This window comes from Aethalodelphis obliquidens, unplaced genomic scaffold (assembly GCF_003676395.1).
Source record: "Aethalodelphis obliquidens isolate GAN/ISIS:26980383/991018 unplaced genomic scaffold, ASM367639v1 scaffold6, whole genome shotgun sequence".
NCBI classification, from domain to species: Eukaryota; Metazoa; Chordata; class Mammalia; order Artiodactyla; family Delphinidae; genus Aethalodelphis; species Aethalodelphis obliquidens.
Window position 1 is genome coordinate 9,958,175 of NW_020837950.1, and position 26,162 is coordinate 9,984,336.

General features: G+C 33.8%; 1 protein-coding gene across 5 annotated transcripts in view; it reads right to left on the reverse strand.

The window, feature by feature from the left end:
• Nucleotides 1–1,526: 1,526 nt before the first annotated feature.
• The window catches only part of SLC30A9 (solute carrier family 30 member 9), a 73,696-nt gene continuing 49,060 nt past the window's right edge, over nucleotides 1,527–26,162 (reverse strand). For 4 of the 5 annotated variants that reach the window (XM_027103072.1, XM_027103071.1, XM_027103074.1 and 1 more), the window contains 9 exons: nucleotides 25,472–25,527; nucleotides 22,844–22,979; nucleotides 20,939–20,978; nucleotides 19,714–19,785; nucleotides 19,015–19,122; nucleotides 16,577–16,742; nucleotides 11,702–11,831; nucleotides 9,743–9,856; nucleotides 1,527–2,997 (listed from right to left, as the gene is read on the reverse strand). In XM_027103072.1, the coding sequence (XP_026958873.1) occupies nucleotides 2,953–2,997; nucleotides 9,743–9,856; nucleotides 11,702–11,831; nucleotides 16,577–16,742; nucleotides 19,015–19,122; nucleotides 19,714–19,785; nucleotides 20,939–20,978; nucleotides 22,844–22,979; nucleotides 25,472–25,527 (867 nt within the window). In that variant the 3' untranslated portion in view covers nucleotides 1,527–2,952. The remainder of the gene's footprint in view (nucleotides 2,998–9,742; nucleotides 9,857–11,701; nucleotides 11,832–16,576; nucleotides 16,743–19,014; nucleotides 19,123–19,713; nucleotides 19,786–20,938; nucleotides 20,979–22,843; nucleotides 22,980–25,471; nucleotides 25,528–26,162) is intronic. The other variant, XM_027103073.1, reaches the window with a different exon arrangement.

Sequence of the window (26,162 nt, forward strand, 5' to 3'; positions counted from 1 at the left end):
CTAATGCCCTTTTGTTTTTCTGGGTTATTTGGTGTGTAGGAGGATGTATGCAGATATTAACTTTGTTTTTGAAAAAACCTGAAAAATTTCCAATCTGATTCTATCTTACAGTTTCCTCAGTATATGTTCAGGAATCTCCCTCTTTGGAACTGAATACTACTTACTGGCCACCAACATGGTCCACTTAAAAATAGATCTCCACCCCTCATCCCCCATCTGCCATGGTCTAAAAAATGTGCCAGCTTCCAGTTTGGGGCCTGTTACTTACAGCCAGAGCTGAAAACAAATATACTTCACCTTTGCTGGTTTCCAGATTTCAGCTTAATACAAACAGGAGTCATGGCCTTGACTGACCTCTTCTCTGTCCAACATTACTTTTGCAATTATTCTACTACAGAAGCTATTTTCCTTAAAAATATTAAGATTTATATGCTTAAATATTCGAACACTACGCATAAGGGTAAGACAAAGTAAGAAGTATTAATTTGGAAAAAAAACAAAAATAAGAAACCTGAACAACTAGATATTATCCTATTTTTAAAGAAAGGGGACCGAATTCCCTGGTTTCAAAATTCAAACTTGACTCTAGTATAAAAGGAAGAAAAAAAAAAAAAAAACGGACCAGTGATGTCATACATTAAATTCCTAGATAGGCTGTACTTCTTTATGTCAAATTTCACTTAAACAAACTTTAAGGTATCAGTGCAGAACAGAACTGCAGTGAAAGGACAGAAACATAAGCCTTCAATTTTTATTCAATAGGTATGACTTCAATCAAAATAAGGTTAGGAAACCCAAAGAAATATCAGGAATTGGCCTCTTTCAGGGAGTCCTTTAAAAAAATCTACCATTTGGAATAACTACTGCACATCAGCTTTTGAATTTTTTTTTAAATGAGTTAATATTCTTGTCTAACTATGTGAAAATTTTTAGAGTAATTTTACTAGGAGGAAATTGGATATAATTTGGTACCTTCCCACATGGCACACTGACATGGAATAAACAAAATGGCAGGTGGGAAAGGGGAAGGAGGAAGACACAGAAAGTAGAGTTAATTATAATGGGTAAAAAAGTTTTTTAAAAAGTAGGAGTGAATAATTTGAAACCATAAGAACAAATTGGGCTTCCCTGGTGGCGCAGTGGTTGACAATCCGCCTGCCATGCAGGGGACACAGGTTCGTGCCCCGGTCCGGGAAGATCCCACATGCCGTGGAGCGGCCAGGCCCATGAGCCATGGCCGCGGAGCCTGAGCGTCCGGAGCCTGTGTTCCGCTACGGGAGAGGCCACAACACTGAGAGGCCCGCGTATGGCAAAAAAAAAAAAAACAAAAAAACAAAATAAAAACCCAAATTGTGTGCGTGTATGTACATATATATGTATAAAACAATTTCATATCTTAAAAAATAAAATTGGAATGTTATTTCACTTAAAATGTACAGCACACAAAATGTTTTGTAGTGGTAAAAAGTGTACACCAATGTAAATTTTCACAATTTTCCAGTAAATAACAGTTCTGAATCAAAAAATTACTATTACAAACCCTTTAATCAAATGTTTATTTTTTGTTTCCAGCATTATAACTTGCTATAACTCATAAACTTCAATCTAAGTAAGTTTTTAGACACTGACCTAGGTTCTTAAGCACTCACTTACCCAGCAAAGAGATTATTCACCCAGCTACCACTCTTGCATGGACAATGCTCACTGGTACCTGAACAATTTAAAGTGCATATGAATTCTTTTGATGAATGGAGACACAGCTGTAGTTCTGCACTAAATTTTCAATTACTGAATTGCATGTTTTTTCATCTTGATACCTTATGATCATTAGAAAGCTACTTATCACATAATAATATAATCATACATTATGCTAAATGCCCATTTGTAACTGCAAGAAACTCATGTTACAGACACACTACTGTCTTATGATATTATACAAAAGTCATGGCCACAAGTTTCTGCATAAGAGGTTTACTTCTCTATCTCTCAAAGCAAGAACTATCCCACAGTTCAGATTTACACAAGTAGTGCCTCTTTTAAAATAAATTAAAAATAAAACGCTGTCTTTTCTGTGAAATTATAAATATTTCTAGTCCACTTTACATGTTAAAATGCTTATAAATGCATTATCTCCTAGTAAATACACATTATGGGACTGAAGCCAGTTAAAAAACAAAAACAAAAAACCAGTCATCACACTGGCCCATGGAAATATCTAGGGCTATTTTATATTTCCTATCACGAGGAAACTTAAACTAAATAAGGGAAAAAAAGCAAAGAAGAGAAAAGAAATTTTACAAAATGGCAAGTAGCATGACCTAAAAAGAGTGTACTGAAATCTCTTCCTTCCATTCAGTAACAAAGCCCTTTCTGGAATGAACGTTTATGGATAACTAGGTTAGGAAAGTGTTCCTCTTCGTGCTCAGGGCAAAAAACACAAGGTACGTTAAAATAATGTCTACATTCTATAAGGAAAGACAGACTTTGAAATGGAGTGACTGTTTTAAAAACCGCAAACCAAGATTTAGCCAGAATGTTCAAGATTGACAGGTTTTGACGGAGTGAAATCTTCACTGGCAATAAAATAAGAAATCATAATCTTACAGATGCTGCTTATTTTTTACCAATGTGAAGAAAGGAAACATGATTATAAGGTACAATACACAATGACAGGCTAAAATAAGAAATTATGAACAATTTAAGTAACCAAAATGTTTCCTGCTGAAACATAAAAACACGATTTCCAAATTGATTCAACTTGTAATATGTCTCTTAGAAGAAGTTGTTTTAGTTCTGTGGACTGTTGAATTGCTCTTTACATAAATATTTCCTCCATCTTAAAAAAAAAAAAAAAAAACGGCTTCTGAATGGCATTGACTCCTTCAGTGTGGGAAAGCAGTCTTGGCAAACTTGTTTCCAAGACTCCCTCCAAGGTGATTCATTCCATCAAGTCTATAATATCTCCAGATCTACATGTCGAACTTCAGGATTTCGTTTCTGGAAGGAAAAAAATCACCGCTACGTTATTAATAGCAAAAGACAATTTTCTGTTTCCTTTTATTCCTTTTGGTCACTAAAGCCAATGAAAACATTTGGTCAAACTATTTCATTGTAGCACACTAGCAAGAGAAATATTTACAGAGGGAAAAACATAAGATCAATAGATGAATAGACCAGTTATACACTATAAAATATATAGTAAGTAGTCCAGCCTCCCTGAGTTTTGTCCATATGTTCATTAATACAATAATGGATTAAGAATCTAGTATGTGCCAAGCACTGCAAAGCACTGCAAATATGCTCATTTGTGGTGAAAATCACTGCAAAGCAATAATAATAATTGAAAGACTAAACTGATATTAACTTATTTTATATGTTCTAGTAACAATCCATAGAGTCTTGATCTAGCACTGTGCTAGAAAGTAGAGCTATGATTATTAAATAAGACTCTGCTCCTTACCCTGAGGGACTCAGTTTAGCCAGAGAGAAAAGTGTATGAATAACCTCTATGAGCAAAAGCATTATAGCTAATAGGGATGGTCCAGTAGTTAAGACTCCACGCTCCCACTGCAGGGCGCCTGGGTTTGATCCCTGGTCAGGGAACTAGAACCCACATGCATGCCGCAACACAACTAAGAGTTTGCATGCCACAACTAAGGAACCCATGAGCCGCAACTAAGGAGGCTGCCTGCCACAACTAAGACCTGGCACAGCCAAAAAAAAAAAGCATTATAGCTAATAATAATAACCAGTTAACATATATTGAGCGGTTACTCTTGTGTCAAGTACTATGCTAATAATAAGTAAGGGGGTTCACGGGAAGTGTGTGTTTTAAAATCCTCATAATAACCCAATTATTTCCATTTTACATATGGGAAAAATGAAGGTTAAAGAAATTAACTAACCTGTCCAAAGTCACACAGCTAGTAAGTGATGGAGCCAGGATAGATTCTAGGCCTGACTCCAGACCCCAAGGCTCCTAACTATTTTAATGTACTAAATAATAACTCTGGAAACAAAAACATGAGATTACTTTTGCTCATGAGATCCAGAAAGAATTCACAGAGGATATAGTATCTAAACAAGGTTTGAATACGGTGAATTTTCCAGATAGATGATGAAAAGGGACTAGACGAAAGAAATAGCATGAGCAAAGTCAAGAGAGCCTGGAAAGTATGCACTAGCAGTATGGTATAGTTAGAACAGCAGCTGCAAAAAGCAATGAGGTTGGAAAGATAGGCAGAAGCCAGATTGTGAAAAACCTTAAGGAATTTCATTAACGATGAAAAACATCTTTTTTAAAAAATATTTGGCTGCTCCAGGTCTTAGTTGCAGCACGTGGGATCTTTGTTGCCACGTGTGGGATCTTTAGCTGCAACATGTGGGATCTAGTTCCCTGACCAGGGATCGAACCTGGGCCCCCTGCATTGGGAGCGCAGAGTCTTAGCCAATGGACCACCAGGGAAGTCCCTAAAAATATCTTTATTATATGCCTACACTGTACCAAGCACTGAAGTATACAACAATGAACGGGAAATAAACAGCACTTGCCTTGAATGAACTTATCTCTAGTGAGGAAATACAGGTAAGTAAGCAGGCGATTGTAATAGTCTCCTACTACAGAGCAAAGTAAAGATTTGAGGGGATTTTTCCTCTATGAATACATAAAGGAAGGACATCTAACACAATGTGTGGGGGGGAATTAAAAGTTTAATAAAGTGAATATAATGATATTGTGAGACTGCAGGACAGAAGAGACTTATAAAATAACCAAACCTATACCTACCTAAGAGGAAATGTTTAAGTTAGGAGGAGCAATGTCAGAATCTTACGTAGAAATACGGCAGTAAATATAAAATACTGAAAGTATTAAAAATGGTTCTCTCTAAAATGTAGAACTAACGATTGAGGAAGGCGAGGCAGGTGACACTTTTGTATAAGCTTTTCAGTTCTGATTTTGTAAACTGTGTGTATTATTTGATAAAAACCATATAAATAAATCAACAAGGGGAAAAAGCTCTTCTAAGGGATTCTAATAATCAGTCAGGATTAATAACTCCTAGCTTAAAAAATAATATCCCAGGAACATTTGCATACTATTCATATTAAACAAATTTAATTACAAAGACAAAAACCTGGTATAATACTGGAGTGTAGCTCCAGCTACAGCACTCATTCTGTTTAGTGTGCACTGGGATTTTTCTTGCAACTAGTGCTGGTCAACTGTACCTAGGGGTGCTTTCCTCTTGGGTCCTAAGGTAAGAGTGACCAGGGACCCCACAAGGGGGTGGCGGATGACACTTTTGTTCTCAGTGTTTTCTTTATCTTAAACTATTCCCTCTGTCTAGAATTTCTTAAATTCAATATGGAATAAAAAAGACTTCCTCAAACAGAAATGAAATTGAATTTTGTTTTCCGATTCCAATCAACCCTTACTCATCCCAATATGACTTGAAAAATTTTAGCTGTTCATGGAAAGTTTAAAATTATTCAATCTAAAAAGCACTATATAACAAATGTGTACTAATAAAAAATCTGATCTTAAGAAAAAGAAACTAAAAAGTTAATTTACTCTGCTTTTTAAAATCAAGTTTTCAGAGAGAAAATTAACCAAATTCCTAAAATGTATGTGTCCATTACAAAGCAGACACACACAATGTGTTTGCTGAATGAATGAGAAAAGAAATAGGACTAATATCCTTAAAATTTAATGTTTAGTGTGTAACAAGATATCATGTGCATAGTAGAAATTAATATATTCATATATTCATGAATATATAACTGTTAAATAGAACTGAAAATCAATAATTGGTGTCCAACTTATAATTTTCATTCATTTTTTCACCAAATACTTATTGGTCTATTATGTCCCAGGCACTGTTCAATGCGAATTGGAATATTTTACACATCACAGATTTTTTCCCAACACTCATATTATACAGAGATAAAAACCAAATTACATAATTTATTTTACAATGCTGTAGACTCAAGTAAAGAAAATACTACAGGAGGATGTAATTAGAGATTCAAAAGACATAGTAAAGGACAGAGCATTTAACTGGAATTTATTAGAAATTTGCTATGGCATCTTCCCACTGAATTAATTTCCGATAGAATTATTTCCCCCAAAACAAAAAAACTTCATGGAGATATAGGACAAGACTCTATCTACTGATTGAATATAGAGGTAGAACAACAACAAAAATCTACGTTAACAATTCAAACAATTTCAAAATAAGAACAAGATGTATTTCACATTATAATATGGGACTTTATAAATTAGCCTCTATTATTTGTAACATAGCACTATAAGTTACAGACTTCAAGCCAAAAATATCGCCTGTTCTAATACTTAGATCAATGGCATTTACTCAAAGAGATGGCTATAATCCTGCAGAATTTTATCACTGAGTGTGACCTTCCGAAGTAATTCAATAATTATTAAAATTTAAACTTAGAAGGCAACTATGCTTAGATACTAAAAAGGAGCAAAAATACCAATTTACAAAGTTTTTGTTTTCAAAAGAAAATCAGCTTATTTTCATGCATTCTCTCGGTCTGGTACCTTAACTATGAAGAACTTTCTTTTCACTTGAGATTAATTTACCTTATTACCACCTTAGGGATGTTTCCATCTGAAAGTGTAGGCAAAATGTGGCTTCTTGGTTTGAAAGACTTATAAAATTCAAAAACACGAGATAATTCAGTCTATTAATGATTTAATAGCTTCTAGTTAAAGCACAAAATTAGCTTAAAAAATAATAAGCATATCTGATTGTGGTAAGAGTAAATACAATTAAGAATGGCCAACTTGTTAACTATTCTTAAATCGGCTTCTGACACTGTTTCTATTAAAGAGTAAAGCCAAAATAGTTAGTTTTAAAAGTCCATTATTTTCCTTGCCAGGGAAATAAAAACAGATAGAATGGAAATGCAACATTTATTCATTCTCCAATCACCTTGCAAAAAATAATCATCTCACATTTTATTGAGAACAATGGTATTCAAAGCATGGTTCAAGGATTACTGGGTTACTGAGACATTTTCAGGGGGGACTCCGAGGTCAAAACTATTTTCATAATTACAGTAAGATACTTTTTGCCTTTTTTTACTATGCTGACATTTCCTCTGATGGCATGGATAAAACTGCTGGCACCTTCACACAACTCAAGGCAACTTGCACCAAATCATACTGGTAGTCATTGTGTTCCTTTATTGCCACCCAGTTTTTTTTTTTTAAAAAAAGCCAGTTTCACTTTAAAATGTCCTTCATGAAGTAGTAAAAGGTACTGATTTATTAAACTTCAACCCTTGAATACACTTTAAAAAAATATTCGGTGACAAAATGGGAAGCTGTGCTTCACGCTGAAGTCTGATGTTGTCACAAGGAAAAGCATCCCTGTGATTGCTTGAATGAGCTCAATCAGACGGTTTTTATCTCAACACCCTTTTTACTTGAAAGAATAACTAACAAACTATGGTTATTCAAATTTGGGTATTTGGCAGGCATCTTCTTAAGAAATAAACAAAATGAGTCTACTACTTCAAGGAAAACAACAGTATTTGTTGCTAATAATAAAATGCAAGCTTTCAAGTCAAAATTAGAATGTTGAAAAACTCATATCCACCACCATGAGCCTGACAGCTTCCCACTACTTAGAAATGTATCAACATTTGCATGATGTGCATAAATTCAGTGAGCCAGTATTTTCCAAATGACCAATTCATAATGTTAAAGAGTCAAGCATGGGTTAAAAAGATTCAATCAGACAATAAAGATGTTAAAAAAAAAAAGATTCAATCAGAGTATAAAGACAGACCAACAGATTTTAATATAATAGTGTATAGGAGACTGCTAATCATACTCAAAGCGAGGTCTGGCCTTTGCTCTTGGCTATTGGGAGGTAATCTCTAGGTCCTTGGAATATTCTGCCTGATAATTATGTCTTTGTTTATCTTTGTCCACACAGTATCTGCTCTACCTCCAGAAGCGGGTGGAAACTAAAGGTGTCCGCTCTTCCTGAGAGGGGCTGGAGATGAAAGGTCATCCACTCAAGCAGTCAACTACAGAGCCCCAAGAACATTTCTGGACACCAAGGCTTGGTTGAGCTTCTGTGGTTGGCAATACTCCATGCAAACTGTCACACACCACAGTCAGGAAAATAACACCGTCCATGACTCCATGGGGAGAGGACAAGTGAAACTCCAGGTTTGGAACTCTGCCTTATGCATCTCTTCCTTTGGCTAGTTTTAATCTGTATCCTTTCATTATAATAAACCATTCAGTGAGTTCTGTGTGTCCTCCTAGTGAATTATCAAACCTGAGGGTGGTCTTAGGAACCACCTGAACTTTGCAACTGGTGTTAGAAATGAAGGTGGTCTTCTGGACTGTGCCCCCTAACTTCACAAACAGTATATGAAAAGTTCATCGATATGGTTTCAGATTTCACAGCACAACTATGCTTTAAGAGGTTACCGGTTGTCAGGTTTTGGTGTAATATTAAAAGAGAATACCAAGTATCTGGAAAGACTATAAGAATACTTAAAAAGGCTCCTCCTTTTTCTTCATATTCTTCAACCAAAATAACGTATGGTAATAGACTGAATGCAGAAGCACAAATGGGAATCTAGCTGTCTTAGATTTTTGTAAAAATGTAAAATGCCACTCTTCTATTTATTTCATTTTGGAAACTATAGTTATTACTTTCCTTCAAACTGTTATTTATATTAACATGAAATACGTTTATTATGTTTTCTAAATGAATAAATATTTTTAAATTTCTCAATTTTAATTAATAATTTGGTAAATATAAATAAATATAACTAAAAAAAACTCTGAGTCCTCAATAATTTTTAAGAATCCTAATATCAAAATATCGAGAATTGTTCATCTAGAAATTCTGAAAATCATGCCTGATAAGCTCATGAACTATGATATTAACATTAACAAAATCATCTCTTTTGAAGTGCTTCTATTAATCTGATCACATATCTAGATTCTAAAAGATAGTAAAATAGTGATAGAAATGTTTCCCTTCAATTTTTGTCTTTGTTTCTCTTCAATTTTTAACAAAATTAAACAAAAATCAACATCAGCTAAAGAAAATACATTGCCTTCAACAAGTTATAAACATTAAAGATCATTTACAAGTTTTCTTCATTGCAAACAATTAGAATTCAAATGTCAATAAATGACAATTTGAGAGCACTGACACTTTTTTAAAGGCAGTCTGGTTAGGTAATATTTCAGTAAAAAACCAACAGGTTGTAATGATCTCCAACTGAACAGAAACAAACAGAAAATATAAAATAATGTCAGACGGGCTAAAGCAGTATGTATGTATATGTTTAAGGTCACACTCTTTTTTAACTTTAGAACAGAGTCTAAAGTTTCCCTTTTACCTTTCTCTAGAAATGTTAGAAATGCTTCTTATTTAAAGACAAACAAACAAGAAAAAAAACGATTATTTTAGAAACTAAGCAAGCAGTATAGAATACTGGTTAAAAGTATGGAATTTGAAATTGAACAGCAAAGGTTCAAATCGCAAGTCCTATACTACCCTGAATATATTATCCAACTTCTCTAACCCAATCATTTTCTTGCCCATAACTACTGATACATCATGGGGTTACTGAGAAAATAAAAGCACACAACTGATGCAATTAGCATAGTGCCTGACATAGATAAGTACTCAAAAAGTAGCTGACACTGTATTATATTATTATTATGAATATATCTTACTTTCAGTTCCTTCTCAAGCCTATCTACTTCAGCTCCTAAAGTATCAATAATATTTTCTCCATGTTTAAGCATAAAGGTCTCTAATTCTTCAGGAGTCTTCACTTCTTGAATTTCCTATAAAGAAAATGATAGCAGAAAAATGAAACAGATTCTTAAGAAAGTCATAGTGGCATACTGATAATTTCTTTTAAAAATTATAACCAACACCGTTAAGTTTAATAAAAAATGAAAAACTTTCAAGCCATAGGCAATGGACCACATATTTCAAAAACAAAACTCAATTTGAGAAAAAATTGAGTACAATGGTCTACAGACCGTAGCACTGCAAAATCAGTGGGAAAAGGATAGACAATCAATAAATAGTGCTGGGGAAGTTATTTTTTTAGAGGAAAAAATTACTAAATCCCTACCTCAGACCATTAAACAAGTAATTCTAAGTGGATTGAAAACCTAAGGGTAAAAAACAAACCTTAAAATTTTTAGAAGAAAACCAGAATATTTTTATGATAATGGGATACAGAAGGGTTCCTCAAGAAAGATAATAAAAAGCATAGAGAAAGATTACAAATTTGACATAAAATTAAAAACTACATTAAGTCTTCTGTACAACAACAAAGTGGAATGATAAATTATAAACTAGAAAGTTATCTGCATATACACAACTGAGGAAGGATTAGCATCTAGCATATTAAAAATAAAACATTTATAATAAATCTGTCAGAATAACAGAAATTAAGCAAACAAAGCAAGTACAGGAAATCCCAATGGTCAATAAATTTCTATGTTTATTAACCTCACTACTACCAGGGAAATATAAATTAAATCAACAGGATACTATTTCATATCTATCATAATGATAAAAATTTCGAAACTCTGTCAATACAATCTAGCGAAAATGTGAAGCAATAGAAACTTTGATACACTGATGGTGGGAGTTAAATTGACACACTTTGGAGAACAATTTGCCAATATCTAAGGAAGTTGAAGATATGTTCATCCAATGGCCCACCTATACTTTAAATCTAGCTATGTAATGCCCTAAAGAAATTCTTGCACATGAAAACAAGGAAACATCTATAAGAATGCCACTGTGGCACTGTTTCCAATAGTTTAATACTTGAAACAATATAATTGTCCGTGAAGTAGGGACTCGATAAGCAAACTGCAGCATATTAGTAAGATGGACTATTAAATAGCAAGTAAATTAATTAGAGGTATATATATTAACATGGAGGAGGAATCTCAAAAACATGCTGTTTAGCAACTTATAGAGGAAACCATTATGATACAATTTATACCAATTTTTAAACATCTAAAATGTTACATATTACACTAAGAAAAATATGTTGAAAAGTATAAAAAACTGAATGGAAATGACAGGTACTAAATTCAAGATAATTGTGAGTTCTGGGGATGGAGAAAAGAGAATGGGATCTATAAGGAGAAACAAGGGCTGTAATATTTTTGTAATGATTTCTTTCTTTTTTTAAGATCTTAAGCAAGTACAGTACAGTAAAATGTTAATATTCGACAAAGGCAAGCGGTAGCTTCTGCTCTGTTCATTATATTATCCTGTATAAATTTTCTTTTAAAGTACTCTTAATAAAAAAAGCATGGATTCTGGAGTCAGAGAGATCTGAATTCACATCTGATTCCATATGATGGCTCTGCAATTTTAGGCAAGTTACTTAATCTTTCTGTGCCTGAATTGGCCTATATATAAAAATGAAAATATTATTTCTTTACCTCACAGGTTGTTGACAGTAAATAAAGTAACATATATAAAACGCCTGGCACACAACAAGCACTTTAATAATAAGTTACCTCTTCTACTGTCTGAATCAGTTGAAACCTGAAATGACTTTTAAGACTTATAAAAGAAAAAGTTTTATTTACTTAGGAAGTAATTTTTATAACCCTTGGCTATATAAGAAGAAATCAATAAATACTTTAACTTACTTGTAGCATTTGGTCAAAATCTTGTTTTTCCAAATATGATCTCGTAACAACTCGTCCATCAAAATCTACTTCTGCCTTAAATCTTACTTTCCCTAATCCTAGATCTGTGGCTTTAACGTCATGAATTGCCCTGCAACCAATAACAATACATACAAATTTATATATACAGACATACATTTTAATGGCAAGAAGTCTAGAATTCTTGTTTTTTACTACCAGTGATGAAAAATGGACTAAGATGGCTTTCAGAGTGTTCGCCATTAAGCACCACCTATCATTTTCCAAACAAATGTTCATTTAGCTCTTTTTGCATAATGCCATACGAAGGTGTAAACAATAAATACTATTTTATGGTAATTTGTATATATATGAACTACATAGTTTGTGGATTAAAAAATCAACTCTAAGTTGCTTTTCTAAAAAACAAAAAAAATTGCTTTTCTACAATGTTGTCATTTTATCTTATAATCCTTTTTTCCTTTTTTCAATAGCTTCTTTAAAAGTCTTCATACAACTCTGTGAAGTACTCCATTAGCATGAGGTTGATAATAACTACCTAATGGGACTGATGTGGGGAATGATGAACCAACATATATAAAATGTTTAATATGCTACCAATTACACAGCAGGCATTTATTTAATCAATGACATTCATGAAGTAGATTAAGATGGCATCTTTACTTTACAGATAAAACAATCCCAGAGGGGCATAAGTGACCTGCCTAAGGTAACTCATCTAGGCAACAGGAGAGCCAGGACTCACCCCCCAGATCTTTAGATACCCAAACCTAGTGGTCTTTCCATTATACCATTCTGCCTTCCAGAAAAGGAAGCAGACGCTCAAGCATAATTGCTTTTCCATACCTCCTGCCCTAATCCTCAGGAATCAATTTTCTCCAGAAGACTACTGAGAAATTCCTTTCTTTCTAGAGTAATCATTATAATATCTTTTCTTTAGAGGATACATAAGAAAATTATAAACACTCTGAATTCTGAGGACATAGAGATATCCTACTGGGAAAACAAGCCTAAGTGAGAATCCAAGTACTCTTAAAACATCTGACTCTAATTTCTGAGAGATCTTAAGCAAGTTACTAAATACTGAGTCTAAAATTCTTTATCTATGTGAATAAAGAAGTATAGATGAAAATAAGAATTAATGATTTTATATTTATAAAGTTATGTATGCCCAGACTGAAACAGAATTTGTCCAGATTGGTAAGAGGTTATATAATTTATTCATTTAAAAAAAGCATATCTAACTCAGTCTTAACAAAAGATTTAAAATACTCATGATTTGACTAATGCTTAATTAGCAGTTAATAAAAATGTTCTGATATACTTCTTCCCTATGTTCTTACACATAACTAACTGCAGACAGAAAACTGTGATAGGCAGCTTCTATCATGGTTCCCAATGACCCCCCCACAACCCCCTCCTGTGTTCAGGCCCTTGTGCAACCCTCTCTCCTTCAACTGTGGGCTAGACTTAGCGATTTGCTCCTAACCAACAGAACACGGCAAAATGATGATATGTCATTTCCAAGATTAGATGATGAACCTATGACTTTTATCGTGTTCATACTCAATATTTATTGTCTTCTCAATCTGCATACTTCGATTAAGCAAGCTACCATGTTGGACAGTCCCACATGGCAAGGAACTAAATCCTGTTGATAACTACATGAGAAAGCTTAGAAGCTGATCCTTCCCCAGGAGATGACTATAGTCCCAGCCAACACCTTGACTGCAGTCTATGAGAAACCCTAAGGTATAGACCTAGGTAAACCGTGCCCAGATTCCTGACCCACAGAGGCTGTGAGGTAATAAATGTTGTTTTAAATCACAAAGTTTTGGGGTAATTTGTCACAGAGCAATATAGATAACTAATACATTGATTAAAAAACTGTATGAACTTCCTGGAATACTAACATTTATTTTTTCCAACAATTTAATCTACAGATCATCACTATTCCAGAAAATTTCAAATTTGCCACAGTGAGTCTTTCCATTTACAGTTCTTTTTTTAGACTTTAATTATAAACAATATATGCAAAATTATAAACACACATATACCTATCAAATGGGTACCAAAATACATGAAGCAAAAACTGAGAGAAATGAAAGGAGAAATAGGCAATTCAACAATAACAGCAGGAGACTTTAACATCCTACTTTCAATAATGGATAGAACAACTAGGCAAGAAGATCAACAGGGAACTAGAAAACGTGAGCACTATAAAATCTAACAGACACAATGCTCCATACAACAGAAGAATACACATTATTCTCAAGTACACATGGAACATTATCCAAGATAGATCATATGCTAGGCCATAAAACAAACCTCAGTAAATTTAAAATGACAGAAATAATAAAAAGAATGTTCGGCAACCACAATGGAATGAAGTAAGAAGTAACAAAGACATTTGAGAAACTCACAAATATGTGGAATTAAACAACACACCCCTAATTAACCAATGGCCAAAGAAGAAATCTAAAGTGAAATTAGAATATATTTTGAAGTGAATGAAAACGAAGACACAACATACTAAAATTTATAGGATGCAGTGAAAGCAGGGCTTAGAAGGATGTTTATAAATGTAAAAGGCTATATTAAAAAAGAAGATGGATATCAAATAAAAAACTTAACCTACCATCTTAAGACACTGGAAAAAGAGCAAACTAAACCTAAAGCAAGCAGAAGGAAGGAAATAATACAGATTAGAGGAGGAACTCATGAAACAGAGAAGAGAAAAACAAAGAAAATCAATTAAACCAAAAGCTAGTTCTCTGAAAAGACCAAGAAAATTGAAAAATCTTTAGCTGGACTGACCAAGAGAAAAAAGAAAGAACACTCAAATTACCAGAATCAGAAATGAAAGAGGAGACATTAGTACCAAACCTAAAGGAATAAAAAGGATTACAAAGGAATACTAGGAACAGCTGTACACCAACAAATTAGATAACTTAGAAGTAATGGACAAATTTCTAGAAAGACACAAACTACTGAAACTGACACAAGAAGAAATAGATAATCTGAATAAACTAATAACAAGAGATAGAATGAGTAATCAAAAAAACTAACCATGCAGAAAAGCCCATGTCCAGATGGCATCACTGCTGAATTCTACCAAACATTTAAAGAAGAAATAATAACAATTCTTTATAAACTCTTCTAAAAAAACAGAAGAGGAGGAAACATTTCCCAATTCATTCTATAAGGTCAGTATTACCTTGATAACAAAATCAGACAAAGACACCACAAGGGAAGGATATTAATATGGAGTATCTCACATTAAGTTACTAAGCCTAATACTGATTCTAAGAATGCTCAATTTCAAATCTTGATCCAGTAGGTAATTACTTCTTAAGAGTAAACATATAGAGCTTAGAATATAAATCTACTCTCACATACTCATTTGTTCTACTGAAGATATAGAGGTCATTTGTTTTTTTTTTTTTTAATTTATTTATTTATTTATTTATTTTTGGCTGTGTTGTGTCTTCCTTGCTGCACACGGACTTTCTCTAGTTGTGGTGAGCAGGGGCTACTCGTCACTGCAGTGAGTGTGCTTCCCATTGCGGTGGCTTCTCTTGTTGCAGAGCACGGGCTCTAGGCGCATGGGCTTCAGTAGTTGTGGCACATGGGCTCAGTAGTTGTGGCTCATGGGCTTAGTTGCTCTGCGGCATGTGGGATCTTCCTGGACCAGGGCTCGAACCCCTGTCCCTTGCATTGGCAGGTGGATTCTTAACCACTGTGCCACCAGGGAAGTCCTAGAGGTCATTCTTAAAAGATTTAACTTAAAGATTTTAATTAGGAAAAATACATTCTTATTTTAAAGTTTATATATGCATATGTAGGTAAGTAGTAGAAAAATCAGGATTCTTTTGGATGTGGACCATTTTTAAAGTCTTCATTGAATTTGTTACAATACTGCTCTGTTTTATGTTTTGGTTTTTTGGCTGCGAGGCACGTGGGATCTTAGCTCCCCAACCAGGGTGAAGTCTTAACCGCTGGACTGCCAGGGAAGTCCCCAAAAGCAGGATTTTAAAGGACTGTTCCTTCCCCTTCATTCTGAAACTACACTGCTGCTGAAGTTCAATAAAAAGTCCTATTAGGATAGAACTTTGCATCTCTTCTGATTACCTCCTAACTCTTCAATTCTTTATTTGTATATCATTTAAAGATAAAGATTATATGGAAAAAACATTTAATATAATCTAAAACAAGAAGTCTATTTTCAAAAAAAGTATAAATTATATTCAACTTGGTAATCATATCCCCATGAATAAAAATCTTAAGTTTAATATATTTAATTTGGAATTATAATACAAATATAAGGCAAATACAAATATGAAGGTTTCATATAAGTGGTTTCACATTAAAGAGGCAAATACTTTGCAAACTTCTGTTCCCATTACATCATCTAACTGTTCCTTATTCTAAAAATTAAAGATATACAAATTTAAAAGGAAACTTAGGGAGTGTCCTACATGCTTTCACTTGCTTTCTTGTAAGGTTGCAATGCTGCAAAGTAATAAGATTAAAAAGTTCTAGGGCTTCCCTGGTGGCGCAGTGGTTGAGAGGCCGCCTGCCGATGCAGGGAACACGGGTTCGTGTCCTGGTCTGGGAAGATCCCACATGCCGTGGAGCAGCTAGGCCCGTGAGCCATGGCCACTGACCCTGAGCGTCCGGAGCCTGTGCTCTGTAACGGGAGAGGCCACAGCAGTGAGAGGCCCGCGTACCGCAAAAAAAAAAAAAGTTCTAAAGGCTAGGAATTCAAAACCTCTTCTGGAAGTATTCACAAAACAAGCATTTCTATTTCTTAATACGTTTTTGTAAACCTTAATAGCATCACTGGAATAAGCTGACCTTACTGATGGGTCGTTCTCCAGGAGTTCAGTAAGCCGTTGTACTTGTTCTGGCTGGATGGATCGCCCTAAGAGTGCTTCTGTGTTAGTGTAGATAAGGAATGCTGAGACCACACCTAATAAGGTGCCCACACCCAAAGAACCTAGGCTGTCATACAGTGGATTGCCTAAATAAAAGCACAAAAGAAGTCAGTAAATTAACATTTTCTGTTATTTCAATGAGTTTTAGTGAGCAAAGAACCAGAATTAGTAAATCAAGGGACTGTAAATTCATTTCTAATTCCTTTAATGACTTTCTCCTAATAGTTTTACTATTCTATGCAGTTGAATTACTTATGATCTGTTTCTTGCACCTGGTCACATGGGTGAGGGTTCAGAGCATTTTCAAATTAGAGACATACTAATAATACAATGAAGGTCCATTTCTTTTTGATACATCAGTAGCACTTTTCCTATCTCAAGTTGACAAAATAATTGTAAAATCAAAAGCTAAAAGAAATAACCATTTTTGTGTCTTATTCTTACCAAGATTCTGTGAAAGAACTAAGCCATACAAAAAATTATATGAGGTACTCTTATCTCATTTCAACCAAGAATGATACATAGCTAGTACCATTTTAGATTTAAAAAAAAAAAAAGGAAGTTAATTCCTTGCCTCTAATGGCTGCCTCAGAGCAGTGGTTCTCAAAGTGCAGTCCTTTGACCAGCAGCATCACTCAAGAACACGGTAGTAATGCAAATTCTCAGGCCTCGCTCAAGACCTTCTGCATCAGAAATCTGGGGTTCGGGGTGGGGTGGGTGTAGGTCTAGCATTATGTGCCTTCCCAATCCTGCCAGATGATTCTGATTCTGAAGTTTGCCTTAGGTTATTAGGGCTTTATTCTCTTCCAGAACCAATGAGAAGAGTTGATTTATTATCTATGAATGCATAGGTTAATATTTATATAACAGACATAAATAAATATTATACTTTAAATCTTTATAATAAATTTTACACACAAGGATTTTATAATGAAAAGTCTTTTTATTCCAAAGATCAAATGTCAATATTAAATTTAACTCTCTTAATGCTTGAAAAAGCATTGTTTTACTAAAAAAATCGCAATTTACATTAGTTTTATTAACATTTAGTCAAAATATAACACTAAAAACTGAATGACTTATTTTGTATTACTAAAGTGTAAAAATATATCCATTTGTAAAACATAATCCACTAGCAAGTTTGTAATTATAGAGTTCAAAATCAAATATTGCTCTTTAGAAATCCAAAGTTAATTAATTATTTTCATTTTAAAATACACATCTATTAATAATCCTACAGAAATCACAGAATTATTAGCTGGAAAATATTTTATTTATTTCTTGGCATGTTATTTAATTTAAATGACAATTTAAATAATTAAATAAAAATAATTGTGAAACTTTCTTGAAACAAAACTTTTTATAAGTTTGATTTGACTGGTTTATAATACTACGTTAAAAAAAATCTATTAAAAGTCAACTTACCTATCAAGTCACACTTTCCTTAAGCCTAAAATTTTGCTAAGTAATAATTTAGGTCTAAAAAAATGTCTAAAATGGTAAGGTCAACCAAAAAAACGATCAAAACAATTAGAAATATTTTGGATCACAGTGAACATCTGAGAATGCTGGTTTACTCTTAAAATATACATTCAAAATGAGAAAGACCTATTCATATTTCAGGCTATTTTCAGAAATACTGCAGAACTGTGGAAGCTCATCACCTAAAATTATTTAAAATACGCTAGGACAAACAGGTAAGAATGGTAGTACCATTTCAAGAGAATTCCAACCTCAGAAATTGAGTCTTTTCATACTAAATGGTTCCTTTGTTTTAGAAAATAAAAATAAAATGGTTTTTGTCTTCTTATCCGCCTGTGCTGTACTGGCCTTCAAAACATTTATCTAGCTACCAAAATGAGGATGGAAGCAACTGAAGAATCAAGGAAACAGGAAAGCAACAGCAGTTATTATTGGTACCAATAGTAGAAAAAGACAAACGGACAAGAGCTACAATGTATATTTATTTTAAACTTCAGAGTTTATTAAAGTTCTCTCTCATATATTATCTTAAACCTGCAAGGTCACTAGGACAAATATTATTAATATCTTTATAGGTAAAGAACTTAAAGCTCTGTGTAGTTGTGTAACTTATTAAGTCACAGCTAGAAAGGCTTCGAGCATTACAGAAATGCTCTATTAGCAGCCTTCTTTATTTCTAACTAAGAAATTTCTAATTCAAAAATCTGAACACTTTTACCATCTTATTTGTCTTATACAAACAAATGGTTAGTATGAAATTCACATTTAACAATCTATTGGCTTAAAATTATTCAATGATATAAAGGAAAATTCCCACATATTAGAGAATTATTTTAGTAGCACAAATAAAGCACCTGTAATTTGAGAAATATTTACCTGTTACAGAAGTAAGGCCCATACAAGTGGCTGCTATTGTCACTCCCAACACTGCTGCAGTATCCTCCAATAATATAACATTTGTACTAGGATCACGACTTTCCATTACTTAATCATTGGGGTAGAGACAAGAAAAGAAACTTTTGAAATCTTAATTTAATACTATCAGATAACATTTTAATAAGTATCCATTAATTTAATTAAATTAATATTAAGAAGGAGTTCCCTAGTGGCCTAGTGGTTAGGATTACAGGCTTTCACTGCTGTGACTAGGGTTCAATCCCTGGTCAGGGAACTGAGATGCCTCAAGCCGTGCAGTGCAGCCAAAAAAAAAAAAAAAATTAAGATTAAAAAATGTATGAGATCCTGATTTTTAAAACCTGTTCAATATAAATATAATTTCTTGGTTTAAATGTTAACAATAACAGATATTTAAAGTCAAATTACTTTCTCAACTTATATAAGCATACACAGAAATACTGTAGTTCACATAAGTTAAATCCAAATATAAGGCACTGCTGTTCAAATTACACTACATTTCTCTTTTTAAAAGAGCTGATATATAAGTAAGAGCCACATAGGGAAGACACTGAGATATATTTTGTACACATCTATATGGAACAAAGCAATAATAGCACTAGGCAATTTTAAGGAAACAAAGAAGATGAAATAATACACCTAGGTTTCTAAAATACATACCATACTTGTAAAGTGACATTCCTTTGGCCCGAGCACTCCTACGAAGCTCATTTACAGCAACAAGAAGTGTTGCTGAAAGAAAAGCATTCATATCAGCAAGGAAGAAACTTCATGCCTCCAAACTTTAAAGATGGCATCTCAAAAGATAAATAGGCACAACACTTTAATGCTAAGGGCTGTCAATAAGGAAAAGTTCTATATTAAACCAGCCATTATCAAGACCCCAATTAATCATTATGATATAATGAATCCCATATTTCTAAACCACAATAATTTAAATATCATTACCACCACAACAGCCTTAATTTATTAGACAGCTACTAGCTGGCAGGCACCACACTAAGCACAATCACTTTGATCCTCCCAACCTTTTGAGGCAGGTGGTGCTATCACCATTTTATAAGACTGCCAAAGATGAAAGGATGATGCATAAAAAATGACAATGTTTTAGAAGTAAGCATACTGTGAGTACAGCAGTGAATTAGGCAGTTTCATACATGATATTAGCACTTCTCTGTCATAATACTGCTATGGCTGAAACTTTCAGAAACATTAACATATTTGTACTGCAAAAAGACAGTCCTCCCTGATAAATGTTACTAAAACCTGATTTTTAAAAACTCAGTATATAGTTAGTTATGTTTTTATACTCCATGGACCTAGAGATTGTCATACAGAGTGAAGTTAAGTCAGAAAGAGAAAAATACCGTTTATTAACGCATACATGTGGAATCTAGAAAAATGGTACAGGTGAACAGGTTTGCAAGGCAGAAATAGAGAGACAGATGTAGCAAACAAATGTATGGACACCAAAATGGGGAAGCAGTGGGTGAGGTGGTGGTGTGATGAATTGGGAGATTGCGATTGACATATATAGACTAATATGTATAAAATAGATAACTAATAAGAACCTGCTGTATAAAAAAATAAAAATGTTTTTTACTTTCCAAAAAGAGAAAAAACCTCAGTATATAGTTAGTTATGTTTTTATACTTCATTTCAAATGATATGATACTCAAGAACAAAATAAAAAGCTTTTCCAAACTTGCCCCATCTTACAGGAACAACCATAGTACATTATACAAAGAATTTCTTCCCTCAAAGAAGATAAAACGTATATTCCTATTTCCACAGCTTTCTTTAATCAAGAGAACTTAGCAATCTATAAAAATAGACTGCTGAATATATATTACTAAGAATAAAAAGATTCTGTGACAGTACATACCTCCTTCAGATACTAATGATCCTGCTAAAATACAATATGCCTAGGAAATATAAAAATAAAGCATAAGTTGATATCTCACTAAAGAATTACAACAGTTCATGCATAAACTTAATGTTTAAGATGGAAACATAAATTCAAATCCTAGCCAGATAAGGATTTTGATGGGAAACAGTTCAAATGAGGACGAGATAGATGGTATCTTCATAAGAAGAAACAATTAAAAGTTAAAAATTTGATGGCCATCTCATTTTTTAATACTTGAAAAAGTAATACACACACGCACCCCCCAGTGTAGAATGTTATACCATGACTAAAGTTAAATTCATGATATAAAAGAATTACTTAATTAGTAAAAAAAAAAAAATTTGAACTTCAAAATGAACACAAGCATTTGAAATCTAGGGTTGTGGATACCAGATGCAGTAAGATACACAACCATACCCAGTAACTTTGAATTTTGTTTGTTTGCCCAGCACCAAGAGAATCCTTCCTCAGTCCTCATTCAGAAAGATAAGCAGTTATAAAAAGTAAACAATTGGGGGGAGGAAGATAACACCACTTTCCTTACAATCCCAGACACTCTTGAATTAGATAAAGATACCAAGAATAGCTTTAATCCAAGATATATAGAAATAATTAACACAAATTTTTTTAAATTTTAAGTGAAATTCAAATCAAATATCTATAGAATTTTCAATATTACCTTTTCGGAACCCTAGGCTTCCCTGAAACAGAGGTTTAAAAATTTTGAACCCAGTCCAACACTCTTCTAATTCTGTCAAGGAAACTGAGATTTCCAAGGCTGTGTGGTTTGCTTGAGTAAATAGAAATGGTATTGGAATAAGAACTAGAATACAGGTTTTCCTAACTCAATTCTAGGCTCTTTCCACTGAATCTTACTGGCAACATCAGCAAAAATAGTCTGGAGCTACACTGTGAGATACAGAAGCTGACAGGGGTGCCACATGCCCAATTTGCACTTGTCAAGGGAGCTACAATCAGAGCTGCCAAGCAGAGTAATCTCCAAGAAGTTTCCATGAGAGGAAAAGAAGACAGCTTTAAGTATCTACAAAGGCCAGTGGAAACCAGTGCAAGATGACGCTGGTGCCAGTCAAGTAGTACCTTTCTGTCCCCTATCTCTACCTTCAGTGCTGCCAGAGGCAATCTATGGAGTAGGAGAGAAGAGAAGCCCTTAAGTGAAAAAATACAGAAGGGAACCACACTCCCATTCTCTCAATGTAGGCTTCCTACCAGAATGAGGGAAAGGAGAAGGTTTAACTTTAAATAAAATTCTAACATATGACTGTTACAAAGGAAGGGTTATTTTAACTACTGATAGGACATTTATTCTTGGGACTAAAAGTGAACAGAGGTCTTCTTGCTTTTCAAAAGTAACAGCAGAAATTAACAGAATTGCCCAAAATTTTAACCAAGGACAAAGTGTTTAACAACTGTACCTACAGAGATACTCTTGCTCAACATCACTGAATCACATGGATTTAGAGGTCATGTCCAGTCACATTCTAAAAAACACAACTACAGATACATAACCCTATATTACAGTCAAGAAGGTATATTTCGGGCTTCCCTGGTGGCGCAGTGGTTGAGAGTCCGCCTGCCGATGCAGGGGACACAGGTTTGTGCCCCGGTCTGGGAAGATCCCACATGCCGCGGAGCGGCTGGTCCCGTGAGCCATGGCCACTGAGCCTGCGCGTCCGGAGCCTGTGCTCCGCAACGGGAGAGGCCACAACAGTGAGAGGCCCGCATACCGCAAAAAAAAAAAAAAAAAAAAGAAGGTATATTTCGTCCCATTCTTTAACATCAATATGACAAAGGCATTCTACTGTACCTAATCACTATTTCATATTACTTCAAAACTGAGGGGGGAGGAGGGGAGAAGATTACCCATAGAAGAGATTCTATTGGTTGAGGATTAAGCAATCCCATGACTCCATGGTACCAAGATAATCCTGCACCCATCATGAAAATACCAACACCACTAATTAGTGAAGCAATATAGCGCATATTTGAAAATCCATACCTGAAAAATAAAAAAGATAATATAGTTTACAAGAAATACAAATGATTGCCTCTCAAAATGTTTAACAGGTCAATGAAAAAAAAAAACTTCTTATCATGATGTTATGATTTTATATTTAAGTAAAATGTAAGTGCCAAACTCAAATCTAATCAGAAAATCAATACATAAAGTGGAAAAAACTGCAAGATCTTTGAAACTATATAAAAAGAGAGTGAATATGATTTAATTCAGGTATTTTCTAACCCCTCTTTCATATATTTGCTTTGATTTACTAGAGCAATTTTACTTTTATGTAACACAAATGCAGGCAAAATTTATTTTTTAAATGCATTCAGATGTTTAATGAAGATGGTAACATTTATATTTACTTGTAATGCAGCTTCTAATTGAATATTTGTCTTCTTGTATAATTTTTATATTACTTATAATTTGACGCTAGATACTTTTTGCTGTTTCTGTATAGTGTAACACACAGTAACTAACTATTATCTTTTTTTTTTTGGCTGCACCAAGCAGCATGTGGGACCTTAAATCCCAGACCAGGGATCGAACCCACGCCCCCTGCAGTGCACTGCAGTGCAAGTGCGGAGTCTTAACCACTGGACCGCCAGGGAAGTGCCACTAATTACCATCATTAAAAGACTAAGAGCTTCAGTTTTCTGGGTGTTTTTATGGTAATTTTTTTTTGTTAAATCTCAGGGTTTTTTTAAAGTCTTTTGGTCAATGTGTGCATTATTCTGTATTACTGTATGTACCAATAAAATACTGAGTAATAAGAAATTTAAAAATATGGGATACTACAAGAGGAAAAGAATCATTCATTAATAAAAGCATTTTCTGGGAAATTTACTCCCAAACCCAAACTCTATGGCACCCTTCTAGCAGATGCAAATTTAAACAAGAGTTCTGAATTAAAATTGCTTTTTGAATTCTTTTTGCAAATATGTAATCTTGCCGTAGGAAATTATCAGTTTATAGATGTGATGGTGTTCTATCAGCTTGATTTAGAACAATTTATATTCTTCTAAAGCTTCCCCCTCAAAGTAAGAAAGGAGATATACTTATTTATTTATTTAAGTTAAGGTAAATTAAGATCTAAATTAAATGGCATTACTTTCGTTTTATGTGTTTTCAAGGAATTTGGAGATTCTCATTAAAAAAAATTTTTTTTTTGGTTGCATTGGGTCTTAGTTGTGGCATGCAAGCTCTTAGCTGTGGTATGCATGCGGGATCTAGTACTGAGCCAGGGATCAAACCCAGGCCCCTTGCATTGGGAGCCCGCAGAGTCTTAACCACTGCGCCACCAGGGAAGTCCCTAAAATTTTTAACTATGTAGATCTGCACTGTCCAATGTAAGTCGCTAGCTACATAAGACTATTTAAATTTAAATTACTTAAAACTAGATAAAATTTTAATACAGTTCTTCAGTCGCACTAGCCACATTTCAAGTGCTCAACAGCCACATGCAGCTAGTGACTATCACAATGAACAGATATAAATAAATATTTCTATTATTGTAGAAAATTCTATTGGGCAGCACTAAAGTAGGTTGTTGAAAATATCTTAAGAAGAAATCTTTACAACCTAAAACTTTTAAATTTTACCCTGTTTTTAAATTTTTGGCATATAAAACTGGTCAGGAAAAATTTTTTTTGACAGAGTAAAATACTATAATCATGTGTAATTAGCAGACTAGAAAGGTAGCTGTTCTCTGTACGAGCTTACTGATAGTTATAGGATATTCAATAATATGCTATTATTTATATGAAAACAGGAGTGCCTGGCTTTCAAGTAAAGAAAGGCATTTATATAAAGCACAGAGGCAGATTCCTGTATGGAAATAAAAGTATTTTTTTTTTGCCTTAAGGCAAATTTGACTGCTCAAATTCTACTACAGAAGCTCGTTAAAAGCAAAATAATACATGTGGAGTTCAAAATTTTCACCTGGTTATGTTAGTAGAAGCAACAGAAAAAAAGTCTTTGTATCAAATAACTAATATAATTCAAAATAATATACCCTAAAGAACATACTCATTTTACAAATAAGTAATTTTGAAATATTAATAGAATCCTATTTCCAAATCACAACAGGGGGATTAAAATACATTAAGCATAAATTTAATAGAAATTATCACTAAAATTTTAGATTGAGTGGCCTATTAGTCCAAATGTGAAATATATATACCTCCTTTGACCAAATAAAACAGAACTCTAAGATCAAAACACGTGCTTTGTTATTAACTATCAAATACAAAGAGGACAGGATCTCTTTGCTATGTTACAAAGCATAAAAATAATTTGAACTTCATTTTCAAATTATATCTTGAATTTACTTTAACACAGAGGTTGAGTCCTGCATTTTAGATACAACAGCAGAAGAAATGACCAAATCTTTAACACAAAACTGCAGGTCTATAAACTGCAAGAGATTTCTATAATTCAACTACTTGCTGCCAAAACACATGAAAACAAAATAAAGACAACGTCCTTACGGATGAGTAGGATCTGGTGTTTGAACAGACTTACTGATGCCCAATGCTAGTAAGGCCTATGGAGAAAAGAAGGTAAATAATCATTAGCAAGGGAATATAATAAGACAGTCTGGAGGGCACAACCTGACAATGACAAAGAAGTACTTAACATGTGTATGTCCAATAGCCCAGCAATTCTTGTTTCCAGTACTTACCATAGAGAAATAAAGGTGAACCGAAAGGGGTTCAAAACAACACTGAATAATGATGTAAAATGTGAAAGCAACCTAAAACTCCTTCAATGGGGAGTGGCAAAATAAATCATGGTATAACCAAACCATAAATTACTTCTACAACAGTGTAAAAGGGAATAGAGCTCTCTGTACTGACATGGTGAAAGCTCCTAGATGTACCATTCAGTGGACGGGAAAAAAGCAAGTTTAGGAACCGCACGTACAATACAAAAGAACTTATGTTTTGTAGTTTTTGTAAATGACATATAATGTAAAGCACAAGAAAAGGTCTGAAAGAACTCACATTTAATTCTGTTTATACCTCTGAGGAGAGAAGTAGGTTTAGCGTGGTCTGTAATATCTGATTTTTTACAGGAAGAATAACTTGTATAGCTGCACAAATAAAAGACAGTAAAAGTTTTTTGTTTTGTTTTTTTTTTGATGTGGACCATTTTTTTTTTAAGTCTTTATTGAATTTG